The 18,068-nt window shown below is 39.5% G+C and overlaps 1 protein-coding gene across 4 annotated transcripts in view; it reads right to left on the reverse strand.

Annotated features, from left to right (window-relative positions):
* NLN (neurolysin) overlaps positions 1–18,068 on the reverse strand; it is a 69,529-nt gene that overhangs the window by 26,636 nt on the left and 24,825 nt on the right. For 3 of the 4 annotated variants that reach the window (XM_081132812.1, XM_081132811.1, XM_081132814.1), the window contains exons 2-7: positions 17,328–17,587; positions 13,896–14,044; positions 7,867–7,974; positions 5,650–5,752; positions 4,897–5,057; positions 268–403 (exon numbers count right to left, since the gene is read on the reverse strand). In XM_081132812.1, coding sequence (XP_080988938.1) covers positions 268–403; positions 4,897–5,057; positions 5,650–5,752; positions 7,867–7,974; positions 13,896–14,044; positions 17,328–17,587 — 917 coding nt within the window. The remainder of the gene's footprint in view (positions 1–267; positions 404–4,896; positions 5,058–5,649; positions 5,753–7,866; positions 7,975–13,895; positions 14,045–17,327; positions 17,588–18,068) is intronic. The other variant, XM_081132813.1, reaches the window with a different exon arrangement.

Genomic DNA, 18,068 nt, shown 5'->3' on the forward strand with positions numbered 1-18,068 from the left:
CTTGTTAGACATTAGTATAAAAATCCCAAGCAAGATGCAACATAGAATGAAGGACTATAATAGTAATTAAACAATGAGCAACGCTTAGAACCAAGCACAGTATCTAATACATAGTAAGTGATCAGTAACCTCCTCTTAAATGAATAAAAAATAGGATGTACTCAAAAGCATATGAGAGTCTAAGGCCCTCTGTCAAGTTGGTATCATGCAGCAAAACAGTCACAGAAATGGAAATATACAACTAAAAATGAATAGAAAAGACCTCACCTAGGAAGGCTGTCACACAGCTTGTGCTCTTCGCAGTGTTCATTTCGAGGACAAAGTCAGCATGTGTGCTGTAGCCAAGTAGTTTGGCTACTTTGGCCCGCAGTGGGAGTAGCTGCTGTAGAATTTTGGTGTTTTCCTAGTAATAAATACAACAAAAACAAACTTTAATAATTAACTGGATCCAAAAAGCACTAAATGAGTTAGTTATTACATTTATGTTTAGGTTGTCAAAACTATCAAATAGTTTTAGAACATCCCAACTTCTAATAAATTATTTCATTTCAGTGTTACAGACTTTTTAAAAAATTCATGATCCAACTGTATTTCTGAAATAACGGACTTTTTAAACCTCAGGAGATAGTTATGAGGTCTTCATAAAATTGTAGGTACTGCAAACTTAGAGTGAAAATGTATTCTTTTTTTTTTTTTAATATATCTTTATTGATTCCAGAGAGAGGAAGGGAGAGGGAGAGAGAGACAGAAACATCAATGATGAGAGAGTCATTGATCGGCTGCCTCCTGCACGCCCCCGACTGGGGATCGAGCCCGCAACCCGGGCATGTGCCCTGACCGGGAATCGAACCCTGATCGCCTGGATCCTAGGTCGATGCTCAACCGCTGAGCCACGCCCGGCCAGGCTGAAAATGTATCCTTAAGGACTATAGTGAATCCACATTTAGTCTCATTGACAGGACTGCACCAAATATTGGTACCTAAGTTGTTTTTTCATTGTGGTAGCATACACGTATCACAAAATTTGCCACTTTAACTTCATACCCTTTAGTATGGCTGTTATCAAAAAAAACACAAAAACAGCCATGGCTGGTTTGCTAAGTGGTTAGAGTCTGCCTGCAGATCGAAGGGTCTCGGGTTCGATTCCCGGTCAAGGGCATGTACCTCGGTTGCAGGTTAGATCCCCAGCCCAGATCAGGGCTCAGGTGGGAGGCAACCAATCGATGTGTCTCACTCACTCTCACATTGCTGTTTCTCTCTCTCTTCTCCTCCCTTCCACTCTCTCTAAGAATGAATGGAAAAAATATCCTTGGGTGAAGACAAAAACTAAACAAACAAAACAACGACAACAAAAATGAAAACAGAAAATAAGCGCTGATAAGGATGTGAAGAATTTGGAATCTTTGTGCATCACTGACAGGAATGTAAAATGATGCAGCTGCTGTGGAAAACAGTTACTGGGATTCCTTAAAAAAATAATTTTTTTTTGAAACAGAATTATCCTATGATCCAGCAATTCAACTTCTGCATACAGATCCCAAAAAAGTAGAAGGACTCAAACAGGTATTTTTACAACCATGTTCACTGCAGCCTTATGCGAATGCCAGCCAAGTGGAGGAAGCAACGCGAATGTCTGTCAATGGATAAATGGATAAAGCAAATGTGGTGCACACATACAATAAAATATTACTAAGCCTTAAAAAAGGAAGAGCTTCTGCCACATGCTAAAACATGGAGAAGCCCTGATGATATATGGCGGTGATGCTTGCACAACATGAATATGCTTAATGCCACAGAACTCTACACTATTTTTCAGGGATTTTTCTCAAATTATTACAAACATTTTCTATATCGTATTAAAAATACAAATAATAATACTATCTTATCTGCAGACTTTTACATCTTCCCCACCTGAAGTGCAGTACTTATTAAAGACTAACTCCCCATTCCCCAGCCTCCAGTCCCTGGCACTCACCACCCTGCTTTCTTTCCTATGAATCTGACTTCCATAGGAATCTCATGTAAGTGGAATCATACAGTATTTGTCCTTTTGCGCCTGGCTTATTTCATTTAGCATAATGTTTCTTAAACAATAAGAGAAAAAGTAAATAAATGTTGAGGTCAAAGAAAAACTACTCCCGACGATTAAATCAGCAAATTTTTTATAGACATGTTTCTAGGAAGATCACACATCAAGGTCAGACTGTCTTGGTTCTACCGTTTACTAGCTGTCTGACCACTGGCTAGTCCTTTAACCTCTCTAAGCCTCAGTTTTCTTATCTGTAAGATACAGACAATGATAGTGGCTAAGTCACAGGGCAAAAATGAAGATTCAAATGAAAATATATTTAAAGTACATAGGAAAGTGCCTGGCACAAGAGCAAACACTATATAGTTATGCTATAATTACTATTATTTTAAAATTAGAATGGAAACATGGATAAGAGGAACATATAGTATAATTCTCCAAGTTCTGAAACTAACTGGTTTGAGCTTTGCTTTCACTTTTTTAGTTTCCCTGGACCTTCTCCCTAGACTGCCCGTTTTCTCCCGGTATCTATTTCCCCCTTCCTCCTAGTACTAGAGTTCTCTGAGTTTTTGCCGGACACATGGCCACCTGACTGCCTTTCCCAGACTTCCTTAAAGCTAGCTGTGGGACAGTGGAATCTGAATGAGGTGATGAGTGAAGTTTCTGGGCATCTCTTTATAGATGCTCGCCTTGCTCGCTGTGAACTAAAGATAACAACAGTGACCCTGGAAGCCACATAGAGAGGATGGCAGAGCTGTCCTCCAGCTCTGGACCACTCACCTCTGTACTGTTAGTTGCAACAGAAATCAATCCTTTTTTTAAAAAAAAAAATTTGTGGTCAAACATATAACATAAAATATGCCATTTTAACCATTTTTAAGTGTACGATTCAGTGGCACTAATTACATTCAAACTGTTGTTCAACCATTACCACTATCTGTTTCCAAAACTTTTCCAACACCCCACACAGAAACTTGGTAAGCATTAAGCAATAACTCCCTAGTTTCCCCAGTCCCTGGTAACCATTAATGTTTTCTAAAGAAAAATAACTTGTATTTACTTGAGTCTCTGCTTTTGGTTGACTTTTGTAAAGTTGCTTAAGCTATACCCTAATACCTACAGGACTCATATTAGGAATGGGGTGCTGAAGTAACAAGAATGCAACATGTACAGCAGTGGAAAGTGAGGACAAGACACTGCAGGCTGGGAAGCTGGTAATCCTCCTTATACCAGGGGTCCTGTCTGTTAAAACTGTTGCTTGCTGTAACTTGGAGGGCAGGCCAGTTACAGTCTTACAGCTGCAGGGGAACTGTTTGGGAAAACTAATAACGTTGTTGTGTGTTTGTTGGTATTTGTTGCTTTTACAAAAATTACATGACAAAGATGTGCTTATGTGAGAGCTGGCCAGTTTGCAAAGACAGAAGGAAGAGAGTTTTGCTAAGCGAGGTTCTGCCTGTGGCCCACAATCTGGGGCTTTGGGTGGCTGGAAAAGCCAGTCCCCCTGTATCCTAACGTCAGGAACAAAGACTATCACTCAGAGTTACTGAGCTATAGAGATCTGTTTGAGAAAGCTGTCTTCCTCCTCAAGTCTACGGTTTCAACCAGCCCTGAAGCAGGCACCATAATATTAGAAAAGATTTGGTAGGTTTAAGACTATGACCAAAAATGATACTTGGGCATAGTTACTTTAACATGAATCTGATTGGAAGAAGACAGACAGAAAACCTACTAGGTTTTTGACTGGATTTTATTACCAAAGATATCATAAGCCTGGCCTATAACAGCTTGTGATTATTTTATTCCTAAAGCAACCCCAGGCTTCAAGCTGGCATCAGCAGGAACCTATGCTTGCAGCCACTCAGAATATGGTCATGAAAGGTAATGGACAAGAAAGAATTCCCTGCAGACAAAACCAGGGTCCACGGATACAGCTGTTACAGGAATCCCTGCCTGAAAGGAGACCCAGATAAGTCCAATGGGCTATCCCAGGAACTTCCCAGACACAGAATCCCTACAATTCCTGCCAAACTGTTTCTGAATGTTGGCAGGCCTGCTATGTTTCCCCTTCTCTCCTTTTCCAAATGGGGGTTTTTATCGCGGTTTTCCTGTTCCTGTTCTGCCACTGGGGGTGTGATGGGGCTGAGGGGCCAGACAACTTGTCTTCCCTTTTACAGGTCGCCGGGTCAGAGAAGCTACAACTGGTCTTTGAGCGCAAGGCAGTAACTGGTTGGGATTTGACACACGGTGAATGGGGATGAGAGGTACTATGGTTACTTGGACCGACTGTAGTGCAGCTGCCTAGCTGACTCTTAAAATCCATTTCTAGTTCTTCCTTTTTTCCCTTTTAGTAATAGAATCCTCTCAGCTGAGCAAATGGCTATGAATTGGAGACTGTACTTCCTAGCGTCCCTTGCAGCTTGATATAGCTATATAATGGAATTTGTGTCAATGCAATGTGCACACAGCTGATGTATGTCATTTCCAGGTCCTCTTCTTAAAGATCCTTGCTCTGTACTTCCCAACAGAGTGGGACAATTGAAATGCCCTTGGAAGTCACTTGCTGAGGGGGGAGAGAAAGATGCCCCACCAGCCCTGGACTATCGACTTGGGAGAAGAATACAACTTTTAGTTTATTTAATCTATTCTATTTTTTTTTTTTTTTAGAATAGCTTAACCTGGGATGGCAGGTTGTCAATGGGCAAGGGAAAAGCTAAGTATTCTGAGGAATTAGGAGGCATAATGCTCATACAAATAGGACTATTTGTCTTTAAGCTGACTTCAATCCTGGTTAACAAAGCAAACACTTTTCTTAAGGTCTTCCATAAAAACAAACAAACAAACAAACAAAGACAAACATTTATGGATACCTCTTTGCACCTCGTATTAAAAGCCATTTCCATCTTCCTTCTGGTGTCTGGGATACAACACTTCTTCATGACAGGAAAATAGTGCGGATATTTTAAGGTAATTTTATACTTGTCATCATCTGTCTTTTCTAAACTATCAATGAAATCATCAGGAAGAGCACCTGCAAAAAATTCTCTCATACATCAAGCTTTCCACTCATTATTGGTTCATTTAGAATTGGCATGGTGCCATTAAGAACTCGAGGAATTTTGTGGAGTAATTAAAATTCAAGTAAAATAATGACAATTCGTATAATATCATGGGGGTGGTGGTTCAAGAACAGGTGTCTCAGGAGATGTTAATTCAAAATATGAATAGGCTTCCATGCACTTGTGCAGATGGTGTGTAACGGAGAACAGGAGAGTTAAGCCAAGCAAGACCCAGAACAGAAGGAGAGACTAGTTTAAGTTACAGTGCGGGAGACATTCTGAGGCAAAAAATTTCTCAAGGCACTGAAGGCTGTTAAACAACAGCATAATTTAACAAGAGAGATTACGAAATCTTCTCAGGACTGTTTCTAGAAACAGTATACACTCTTATTAGCCTATAATCTAAAAATGGTCCAGTTGTCTCTTCTGTAGAAGGCATGGTGGGTTCTTTAGAAGGGACTGGATGATTTTTTTAAAGAATTCTTTTAACTCTGATTTGGCAAACTGTGAGATGACATTATCTGCCTGAATTACATGATTTCATCTAGAAAAATAAAATTTTACCAAGTTCAGCCTTGGAAAATACAAGGAAGGTATCATCCTCATTGAGGTTTTTGTTAAAGTCAATGCATAGCTCACTCATTCTTTTCTTCATAGCTTTGATTTCCTGAAACAAACATATAAGTACAAGATATTAACAATAAAATGAATCTTTTATTTTTATCGCCATCAGTCAAATAAGTTTCACTTTTATATGAAGGTTGACTTCTATACCTAACCCTCAGGAAGTCCTTTTTCAGACATGTGCCTGACTAAATAGTTTTCTGTGCTCTTCTATGTTGTGTCCATGAACATCTGTATGCAGCCTGAACAAAATGGCAATCCTGGTGATGTGTTAGCAATTTTCGTAGATTTGCAAGAACTAAGTAAATTTAGGAGGTACAGTCAAGCAGAATCTAGCACATAGTACACACACAATTGCTGAGTGAATGAAGCTGTTAGCTTGTTAATAATCATTGTATTTTGAATATTTTCTATTTCAAAAATCTGGTTTCATAAATCAGAACCTGGTGTTGAAGTAAGCTAAGAGATAAGAACTGAATAATTAATTTATGGTTGCTCTGGAAAAAAAAGTTATGTCTTAGTTTTACAGAGCATTTGCAAAAAATGAGCCCTAATATTTGTCTAAAAAGTATTAGTTGGGAGATCAAAGGAAGCAATACGAAAGGAACCAAAAGAAAAAAACATGAAATAATTTTATTAATCTCTCCCACTTTTCTGAAAATGCTAGATAACTAAATTTACATAAACCACACTGGCTCTCAATGTATGGCCCTGACCAGAGGCATCAGCATCACCTGGGAATTTGTTAGGAACGCAAACCCTTTTAACAAGCCCTCCAGGTAATTCTGATGAACACTAAATTTGACACATACAGTGTCATATTCTGACATTCAGGTGCTCTCCCCAAGTTCCCTTCGACATCCTCCATACTCTATCTACAACAGTCATGTAGTCTGAGTGGGACCTGATTGTATCTGAAGGCCCAGGGGTGTGGCCTCTGCACCAGTTAGGTAATCCCGTCTTCACTTGCAGTAGTGGCTGGTTCAGGTAACCTAGGCCTGGCCTTCGCCCAACTAAAGGGGGATTCTGGATCGGGCACATGATCCAATCTGAGCATTAAGACATGAAGGGAAGCTTCTTTATGTCCTTCTAGATGGTGGGGTTTTTAGATTTGCAGCTGTTTTAGAAATAAAAAGAGCCACCTTTGGATGGCACTAACCATGACGAACACAGAGTAGAAGAACAGAAAAATCATGTGGCCAATGATATCACTGAGCATCTACACCACACTAACCCATGAAGCCTGACTACCTCTGGACCTTGCAGCTACACAAACAAGTAAATCTCTCCTATTGTTTAAATTGTTCCAACAGGGTGCTGTTAGCTGCAACCAAACACATTTTAACCAACAGTGTTCATGCCCCCACAGAACTGATGCCTGACCAGGAGGGCAGGCAGAGAAGCGAGGTCAATCCCATTTCTCCTGTAAGTAGGATGAAGATCGTACAAGGTGATCAAGAATTTGGGTGGGGGGAAGGCGCCTGTATCTCAGCGGTGCCTTCAGGTATATCTACCATTCTGACATCACTTGGTCTGGATTTCTTTCAAACTTGTTTCTAGTTCTACTGCCTAGAAGAATCACCTGGAAATAAATTATGGGGTATTCTTCCCTTTCCAAAGAAGGAGCTAATTCTACAACCGAGCTTATTTATGAAACTGGAAGATTTGCCTGGCATTAGACAAAAGAAAAAGTTTAAGAAGCACTTTTCAGCAGCTCATCTGTCCACCTTTAAGGGGCATATAGTAATCGCAGGGTATCCCATTACTGGTTTTAAAACTCTCCATCATAAGGATTTTATTACCAGTGCCCTCTCTCTGTAAGACCAAGGGAATGAAAATATAAATCAACTATTAAGGCCTGGAACTAGGTATTAGGGAATGTACATTAGAGCAGAGAGAATAAGCCCAGCACACATGAAACAAATAAAACCTGGACGGGGGTAAAGGAAAACTAAGCTATCAGCTGTTATGTCAGTCACCATGATGTGGACAGGAGTTGTGGAATTTAAAACCACGGACTATCAAATACATTGGAAATGGATTTCTATCATGTATTATTTCCCATATTAAAAACATGTGTTTCCCTGTGTTTTTTTTTTTGTTGCATTTTGCTTTATTTACTTTTTTTTCAACTAAGAAAAGAAAACATAAACTCACATTTTGTACTTGTTCTGGAAGATGGAGCCCATTTCTTTTCCCCATTTTAACTGACTTTTCCAAGTATCGTCTGGCTTCAGGCTTTATCTTCCCCAGATCACAGGTTTCCTGAAATTAAAGAGTGTGACAACCATTCTGTTACAGCAGTGTCTGTGTAAAATATAAACTAGGAGGCCAGAGCAAATGTATTCATCATCTCTGCTGGGCTATGAAGTACATAGGTGATTGGAGGCAGGCTCTTCTGAAGACGTGATTTCTTTTATGCTTTAGTGAGTTCCTGCTCATTTATAACAGAAAAATTAAATAAATAAAAAGCTAACCAGAATTGCCTCGCCTTGCCTCAGAGTCAAGACTGCCTGTACCCTTCCGAAGTGTGGTAATAGAAACATTTGCATAATCTCTTTCTCAGCATTCTCTATGACCCAGTGGTCTTTCTCACAAAACATACTCCTTATCACAGATCATATGGATTTAATTTTCTATCATTTGCTAACCTGGTTCCACTTGAGAGGCAGGCATAAAAATAAAGGGCAAATTCTACACAAATGGAGAGTGGGACCCTTTGGCCAACATACCAAAAAAGGATAGCTGGATAACACCTCGGCAAAAGGCTTCCAACACTTCAAAATGCCTTACTGCCATTTGGCAAGAGAGATCAGGGGACTGGGCAAGCTGCGCCTGAACAAGTATCTGGGGCAAGGAGTCAGCACAGCACAGACGGGGGGGAACGCTGGACAGTGTATGTCAACCTGCCTGCAGCAGCGCGAACAGCACTCATTCAGGAGGATGGTCCTGGAGGAAAATGGAAAATTCTCCTGGCCGTGGCAAGGTACACACACACCAGATGTTTTTCAAAACAGGGGGCAAAATATACATGGCACATCTGGAAGGCGGGGCAGTTTGCGGTCCCTGGGAGGAAATGGACTCCAGATAGAGGAGCAATAGATTCCGTTTGGTTGAAAGGCAATGAGGGACTTCTGTCTCTAGAGCCTAAGAGACCTCTTAGCCTTAGAGACCTACCATTGCTTGCAGTCTCTCTCCGTGAAAGACCTGGGCTGTCCATCCCTGAGCTTTATATTTTCCAAACTAATTAGAGCTTTAAAAGAATTAGATCTGAGCTTTAGAGAGGCTGCATTTTAAATTGCTGGCGCAAGGCTCTTGCTGAAATATTTCTGTAATTTTTTACATTTTGTTGTAGCAGGCAAATAGAGTTGCACTCTGAGAGTACTACCTAATACAACAATCTGCATCTTACCTCACCTACCGATAAAAACATTGTCACAGTAGTAAAGCACTTGTTGTGCATACATTACTCACAGTTTCCTCTGACTCTGTTCTCAGTGGAGGCAGAGAACAATTAGACTCATTTTCCCCTAATAACCTCCTTTTATGTCCCTGGAGCATTTCTGAGCATGCTGGCATGACTGGAGCTGGAGCCTTCTCTAGCTGGTATTGGCACACACTGGGGTCTCAGCAGCAGGTGTCTGCGATGGGATGAAACCCAGAATAGCCAGGGAGATAACTGGGCTGTGGGCTGGTTCCCTTGGGGATGGCCAGAAGCTCAAATCACAGTGTGCACGTGGATGTGATGATTAACCTGAGTGGATCACGGCTGGCTTTAACAGTGCCAGGAAGTCTGTCCTGAGGTGTGGGGCTTGGCAAAAGGAGGCTCTAGACAGTAGCTATATGTAGTGGGCAGAGGGGGAAAAATTCCTGTTGAGAAGGGCCTGGCAAGAGCTGGGTAAGTTGAAGGACCCAAGTGAGCAGGTGGAGATGCAGAGCAGAGAGCCTTCCCAGCAGGGCAGGGAGCCCAGACAGAAGCCAGCACACAGCTGGACAGCAGTGTGGGTACTTGGTTCCTGGGCTTCACTGGGTACATTTAGCCCTGAGGTCAGGACAGAGGCTCATCACAAGTCTCACCAGCTGACAGGAGCAGAATTACTCCCCACTCAGGATGGGCTCTCACGCTAGGTGGGCCTGGGCTTGCCATAGCCGCCGCTGCCTCAGAAAGCCTGGAAGTACATTCAGTACAGTCAACATGGTCTAGGTTAGGGAAGACTATTTACTCTCCAAAGAGGTAACACAAGTGTAAATAAGTAGAAGGATCTTCTGAGAATAATCAGCCCTCAATGAGGTTTAATTAAAATAGGACTGTTACCGAAATATGGGACTTGCCACAAAAATGACACAACAAAGATAGACTCACTTATAACCAGGCGCCCTTTGCCAGTCAGACTCTGAGGTCTTGGGAAATCTCCGGAGGTCTCTGGTAGGAGCAAGGCACTTCTAAAATGTGCTTCTAAAGCACATTCCTGCCCCAGAGCAGATCTTAACATTCTCTCTTCTACTCGCCAGGCAAGGTCGGAATTACTGCCCGAGGACTTGTAAGAGGGAACCAGTCAGCACTTCTAGATGGCTCTGCTGGGGCTGCACCTTCCTTCCTGAACAAGAGCTGAATCCCCTGGCATCTGAACTAGCTCTCAGGCCTTCTGGGGTTAAGTTTCTCTTCTTTAGGAGCAGGGCTGGTGGGGGAGCTAAAGTTCTCTGATGTAATTTTCAAATTTATATAATCTGACAGCAGAGCACTTTTAAAATCTCTGTAGTGACAAGATTTAGTTTCCCCCATAACTTCATCCTGTAACAAAGAGCTTTTATGTAAAAGTGTGAACGTTCTCTCTCTCTCTCTCTCTCACTCAAACACACACACACACACACACACACAGCTATTTAGTGGTAAAAAGGGGGTAGAAAAAATTCTTCAAATTCTTAGTTGAGTACTTTGCCCAACATGCCATACAACTACATTACCATCCTTAATTCATAATTCTTTAGAATTTCATTATGAAAAAGTAAAAAATGTTCTGAATTTCCCCCAAATCCTCGCCACCTTCTGTCCCACGATGTTTTGTCCTTTCTTCACAAGACGTACACATTTCCAGTTTCTAAACTATGTAAATGAAAAATTATTTCAGCGGGATTTTCTGTATCGTGTATACAAAGTAGAAATTACAGTGTTGTTAAAAGAACTCTGAGGATTAAGCTAGGATAGTCCTCTGAATATCACTTAGAGAAACTGATTCACAAACTTCAAATATGCTAAAGAAATATAACACAAGAGAATATGATAATACAGATCCTATTACAGCAAAAGTTTACATAGGAGTATGACTTGTCTAATTAAATGTGTTATATTTTTGAAGTTTTTTCTGTGTTTTTTCCCCAGTACAGTCACTGTTAGGTTTCTATCCTATTACCGTGAAGAGGACATTCTCAGGCAACTGCCCACACTCAGGATTGAAGGGCTGCCGAAACGTCTGCCTGCTGACTGCTAACTCAATATGCTGTCACAAGATTCACTGCTTTTGTGTGGGCCACAGGCAGAATGAGGACACTGGGAGTAGGAACCGCACTGCATGCAGGCACATTTTAATTGGGGCTAGTTCAGATCCATTCAACATGCACTCACGGAGCTCCTATTCATGTCAGGCACCAGGGAAACAAAGGTGAATATCCCCAGGTCCTCTAAATCGTAGAGAGAGAAAAAAGATACATCAGCAAATAATGTCTATCACATAGTGAATGAAAAGAGAGGTAAGTATTTAGGAAGCACAAAAGGGGGGTGCCTGTTTAATGAAGGTAACTGATGCTTTGTATGGGATCCCTAGGCTTTTAAGAGCCTGACAAAGGAACCGTTTCAGTAGTATTGATTATGACCAATGACTAGACTCAATGTGTTTCAAAATCCAGAAGTCTTGGTAAGTAGGAAAGGAAATTACCATCACCATGCTGAATTTTGGACACAGTTTTCTTCCTTTCTTCCCCCTTCTTCCTTCCCTCCCCTTTCTACTTTTATTTTTATTATTATTTTTGTGCCACGGTTTTAAGGCAGGGGTTCTTGTATTTTATTTTGGCACCAGGTCTCCATGACTGTTAGAGTACATCACAATACTTAATCCCATGATCTATTCATTTACATGGTAATTTTAAACTCTTCTGTTTAAATCACTAAATGGCTAAGATGAATTGACAAGACCAAAGCCCACAGCTCTAAAAAAATATAAACATTACAATAGATACTTGTATTCCCCAATTTAGCTTGCATAATTCAGACTCTGTATGACTAAAGAATCCCTCTTCTGTACTTATTACTTAGCAGGCCACTGGAATAAAATATTATATGTCTGGATTGTTTGCACATGAAGACACTGTACATTTTTCTTATCAATATGGCTGGAAAGAGTATCTGTAAAACCTGTTTTGATCTCTGCTGGCTTTTTAGCCAACAATTGAGAAACCTTTGTCCGTACTGGGAAATGAAATTTACCATTTATTAAAGTGTTCAATTCTAGCAGAAAACTCATACTGACAGGTGTAGATTTTAAAAAAACACTGTCCAAATAACATAACTATTTGTCAAGGAAGGCATTTAAAAGTAACCAAATTCACCTAATAAGCTCCAATGCATAAACAAACATGGCAGGTATTTTTTATTATTCTGATATAGCCTTAACAGACATTGTGCAAGCTCCGAAAAATGTTCCCACAGTAATCCACATGAATGAGAGCAATCACTCCATTGGAAAAAGAAAAAATTAAGGGACCAAATCTGAAACTACTGTAAATTATTACAATAAAACCCCAAAGTGAACCAGACCAAACAAATACATGAATCTGATGGATGCACAGTGTTTATGAGGCCACTGTGCTGTGCTAGCCTGCTGTCCAGTCTACTATACAGGCAGCAATTTGTTCCCAAACTCAGCGGATAAGTCCACAATATATATAAAATTTAAAAGTATAACAAAGAAATCTAAAGTGACAAACCTCCCATATCTTCATAACATGCATAAGAATCAGAGAAGGTGGAATAGTAACAAAAACATTAGATTCAATTAATAACATTAAGACTGAAATACCTTAAAAATTTTTTTTAATTGAAATATAGTTGGCATATAGTATTATATTAGTTTCGGGTGTACAACATAGTGATTTGACATTTATATATCTTATGATGTGATCACCACATGAAGTCTAGTAACCATCTGTCTGTATGATTCCATTTATATGAAATATCCAGAATAGGCAAATCCATAGAGACAGAAAGCAGATTGGCAGTTGCTATGGGCAGGGGAAGGAGAAAAGAGGAGAGACTGACTGCTTAATGGGTATGGGTTGAAATACCTTGAGGCTAGAAAATCCCAAATGAGAACTTAGAAGTGAGGATGCAAACAGAGTTAAAGAAAATTAGAAATTCTGAGGAAAGTTTAAAAATACATATATAATATATAGGTGGAATGGAGTTACAAATAAAACATTTGAAATAACATGACTTTTATTTCAGCTCTGTCATAATTTGCTAAAAGGAACACAATTTTTGAGGTTTTTATATAAAGAAACATGTAAAATAAAACAAAAATGCCCACGATTATAAATCATTGGTTGTTTTCCAAACTAATTGCTAAGGTGTCATGAAAATAAAAATTCAAAGCCAAGATAGGATAAAAATGTTAGATAGCAAATCAACACTGGTGATGAAAAGATCAAAAACACTCACGGCAGACCCACCTACAACATTTATTATCCATAATTTCCGTAAGTCCTGAAAAATGTGAGGATGACAGACAGGAATAACTGTCGAGCAGCACTGGCAGTCACTAATATGATGGCCAAAACCACATGCTATTTACAGATAAACAATTCAGTTCCATTTGCTGCTAGTTGATCTGACCTAATATAAACCTTGGAATATTTTGAAAATTCAATGTTTTACATTGAACCATCAAGTTTATGATGGCTGAGAAGTCTTAGATTTAGAGATGTGCACTCTTTTACGCTTTGTCTTTAATCTTAAGTGAATGTAACTGGCAACTAAACATAAACCTAAGTGGTATAATATTATATAAGACTGTGCTATGCCTATTAGAAAAAAAATCTAGGAGCATTCAAATACTTTTTATTGCTGGTCAAAGGCTTTTACTTTTTTACTGCCGATTTTTTTTCTTTTTAAAGGGACTCAGAACATCCTTTACCTGTAAATGAACAACTCTCCGAAATATATCTTCTCTCATGCTCATCTCAATATCAAAACGAGAAAGTCTCTTGTCCGCTTCTGTGCTTGCTGCCCGGACTTCTTTGTCAGAGGAGACGTGCTGGGGAAAGTCCAGCATGGTTCGTTCCACTGTTAAAAGAGGAGAAAGCTGTAAGGCCTCCCCAAGTCAGTATTAAGAACAGTACCTCCTGGAATCTAGATGAATGACTATCCTGACAAAAATTTTTCATGTTACTTTCTGTAAAGGTTCTGAAGGCTATCAAAAAAGAGCATCTAATGCAGGGCTTGGCTGTCCCAGTGACATTATTGCGAGCAGTAAGGGTGTGTGCTGAGCACTTATTAAAATATGCTTTGGGTATAATTTACTAACTGGGAATATAGAAAGATAAAGACATAGTTCTTATACTGAGGGATTTTATAATCTGGGAGTGGGGCTGGGGAACAGCATACAAAAAGATAAAGAACAATACAGGACAGAGCAGGTTAGCTGTCAAACGAATGGGACAGTAACTCAAAGGCAGTGACGCCGAGGGCTGGGCCCTGTGCAGCGCTTCATGGAGAAGGCTGGACCTTAGAGGATGGTGGGCAAAGGAAAAGCGCAGGAGAGGACTGGAGAAGTAGAGAGTGCAGGCCTGGGGAGGGCGGACACTGAGGACTCTGAAAAACAAGAACACGAATTTAGTGGGATGGCTTTTATTTAGAAGTTCTTAACCTGCACTACAGACTTCTTAAAGAACCTAACTGAAGTTACGGACCCTCCCCCAATACAAACATTCATACAAAGAGTTCCATACAATTTAAGAGCCCCGGGAAACTCAGCAGACACAGGCAGTAAAGAGCTGAATATTGGGGCCATTCCTGTTCAATGATGTAGCGTGCTAATGTAGTCTACTCTAATTTTCACATACTAAAGTTGGTTCTTCGGTCTTTCACATATTTGTGTTTTGATTTTAATTGGGCAAAAATCTGATGTCAGTGAAATAACTAATATTATAGAAACAAATGAGTGGCTTATAGTGATGGTTGTGGTTATGCTGTGACAATGAATACATTTTTATTTTATCACCAGTACTTTAAAGGTATTGTAAATAGGTAAAATTTACACGTGCTATATGATAAACAGTACAGATACCCTTTACATATCCAGAAACCGTACAGTTAAAGAAGCTACCTCACTTTTATCAGTCCTCTTAAAACATTGCTACAAATAAAGGTGTGGGAAAATTGCCACAAATATCTGAAAAAATTCATAAGGTGTTTTAAAAATCAAATTAGATAATTATTCTTTTAGTATACAATTTGATTTAGTATACAATTTTATGTCCTTTAAATAAGAATGAAGCAGATTTAAATTTTAATACCTACAGCACTTGTTTAAGTGATATAATTAACAAATAGTTATCATTTGTGTTTACTTTTTAAAATGAGCTCAAAAAGATTATTAAGAAAGACAAAACTGCTCAGGAACTTAAATGAGCAGCATGAAATACAGGAACCTAAAATTGGGAACATGTTCTTAAACAAACAACAATACTGGAAACCATTTCCTTCCTTACTCTGCCACAAGGACCTGGAACCAGACTTCTACTCTAGCTGCCAAATTGTAAACAATGCTGATGTCTAGTACCTGACACTAGCTGAGTGGGGTTTTAACAGTTCTTGCTGGAGGCAGAATGAGCTCTGAGAACATGCACAGATAAGAGAAAGTCTTTAAAAATCTATTCTTTGGATGATTAATTAACCCACAAAGATAAATTTATGGGAAAGTAAGAACAAGCACCACAAAACTAAAAGTTATTTAAAAGATGTATTATTGGAGAAAAAGATACGTCTTTAAAAAAATTTGTTTTTTCCCCCATGATTTTTTTATTCGTTAAATGTATAAGTTACCAGGCTGGCACACTATCTTGGCCACAAGTGACCAAAGAAGTGAGTATCTGAACCTACGATAAACTGTATATAGGGTGGGAGATGCCTATGAAATTGCCTACTGGAACAGTTCTGCTGAATGGGGACCAACCCCATCCCTTTTGTCTTTGACTAATGAGTCCAATCATATCCTTCTTATTAGGAGTTTAAATTCAGGACCTGTAGCAAGAGTTAGTGGCCACTGATGAGAGTGGCGCAGTTGGTAGTTGAGGCAGAAACTGAAACAGAAGAGCAGAGTTCAGAGAGAGTAGCCAAGCCCCCTGTGGTGGGACGCAGGATATGGAACTCTTGGTATTGAGGAGTTGCAGAGGGTAAAGCAATGACCGGGTTGCTAGGGCTGTGGAGGATTCTGTACAACCTTCCAAATTCCAGAAGACATACTAATGTTTATGATATCTAGTTCGACAGATACATGTAGTACTATGGTTTTGCTGGCTTTTTTGGTTAATCCTCACCTGAGGATATCTTTTCTACTTTTACAGATATCTATTTTTAGAGAGAGTGGAAGGGAGGGAGGAGGGGGTTACAAAGAGAGAAACATCGATGTGTGAGAGACACATTGACTGGTTGCCTCCTGCATGCACCCCAACTGGAGCCAGGGATAGAACCTGCAACCGGGGTACGTGCTGTTGGCTGGGAATTGAACCAGAATTTGGTTTGCTCATGCTCTAACCATTGGGAAAACTGGCCAGGTTGTAGTGCTATGTTGTTATGAAGCCTGGATACACAGTCAAGGCTCTTCAGTCATAATTATCCTACAAAATATATGCAACCTATAGAGGTAAGTGCTGTGAATCTTCATTTCTTATAACTCAAAGAGTCTAATACTCATGTAATAAAAATAATGTATTTTAAGTGTAGGAAAACAGAGAAAAGCATAAAGGAAAAAGTAAAAATCAACTGTCAACCCACCATCCCAGATATTAACCATTATTAAAATTTGTGTTATTAAATGATTAAAATTTTCTCTGGCTTCCTTTTATGTCCTTTTTTTTAGGTCATTAAATACTTCTTCTAAATATGATTTTAATGGTTCCACAATGTTACAGAGGGAGAATGTATCATAATTTATTTAGTCATTCTATTAGTTGACACTTCGGGGTTGTTTCCAAGCTTTTGCTTATGAGGGAACCTATTTATATATAAATTTGCGCATGATCTTTCTGTATCTGATTACTTCCTTAGATTAAATGCAAAGACATGGAATTACTAGGCCAGGGTTTAAACTTCTTAAAAGTTTTCATATATACATACTGTCAATGCTCTCCAGAAAGCCCCTGTAATGAGTGTACATTTTATAGCACCTTTGATAATGTGATAAAAATTTTAATCTTAGGGAATTTAATTCCAAGCCATTAATTACTCATTATGTAAAAATCAATGTCTTGTAAAACTGGAAAATGGATTGCCAAGGCAGAAAACGCAGAATGCTTTTATGATGCCCACAAAACGAAACACTGATGTGTTTCTGCATCCTACTCACCTATGTACTTCACCTCTATGTCTGCCAGTGCCTGCAAACAGTTCTCGTAAGTTACTTCCTCAAGGTCAAGCATTCCAATAGCATCGTACACTTGCTTGGTCTGCACAATGAGCTCCTCAGTTCTCGTTTTAATTTGCTCTGGTGAAAGATCCCATCTTAAAACATTCCTGCCAGCTGCAGTATAGGAAGATATGGCCTGAAGTGGAGACATCCCTCCTCTCCCTAAAGTCATTCGGAATAAAATCCTGCAACCACCAATTCTAAAAAGAACCAGAAAGAGAATAAACGTTAGGCATTTCTGTTGGTCTAAAGTCAATATACAGAGAGGTATCATCTAATTAAATTTAAATTAAAAAGAACTTTTTAACAAAACTGAGCAAATCTGTTTCAGGTGAACACGTATGAACACAACTCAATGCTTCTGGATAGGTGTCAATGCAGGAAATGGACTCCTGGGAGGCTACAGGATCTCTTGACAGGTCCTGCTAACCCTTTCTGGGCAATAATATTGGTGTTATTTGAGGTGGCAGACAGGATGCCTGCCTTCTGATGTGTTTGGGTGAGTTGCTGAGCAATCCAAGGAGAGGTTGGATGATTAAGCAAAAAAACAAAGGGTTCCTGGTTAAACTGAAGAGTTCATTTGGGAACCAAAAATCTTAACAAATCTCTTAGACCTTGGGCCACATGTTTTCCCTGAAAAGTATGCATTTTTTCCAGCAAAATGTTGTTGAGGGTTATGTT

Source organism: Miniopterus schreibersii (genome assembly GCF_964146895.1).
Source record: "Miniopterus schreibersii genome assembly, chromosome: 3".
In the NCBI taxonomy this organism is placed as follows: Eukaryota; Metazoa; Chordata; class Mammalia; order Chiroptera; family Miniopteridae; genus Miniopterus; species Miniopterus schreibersii.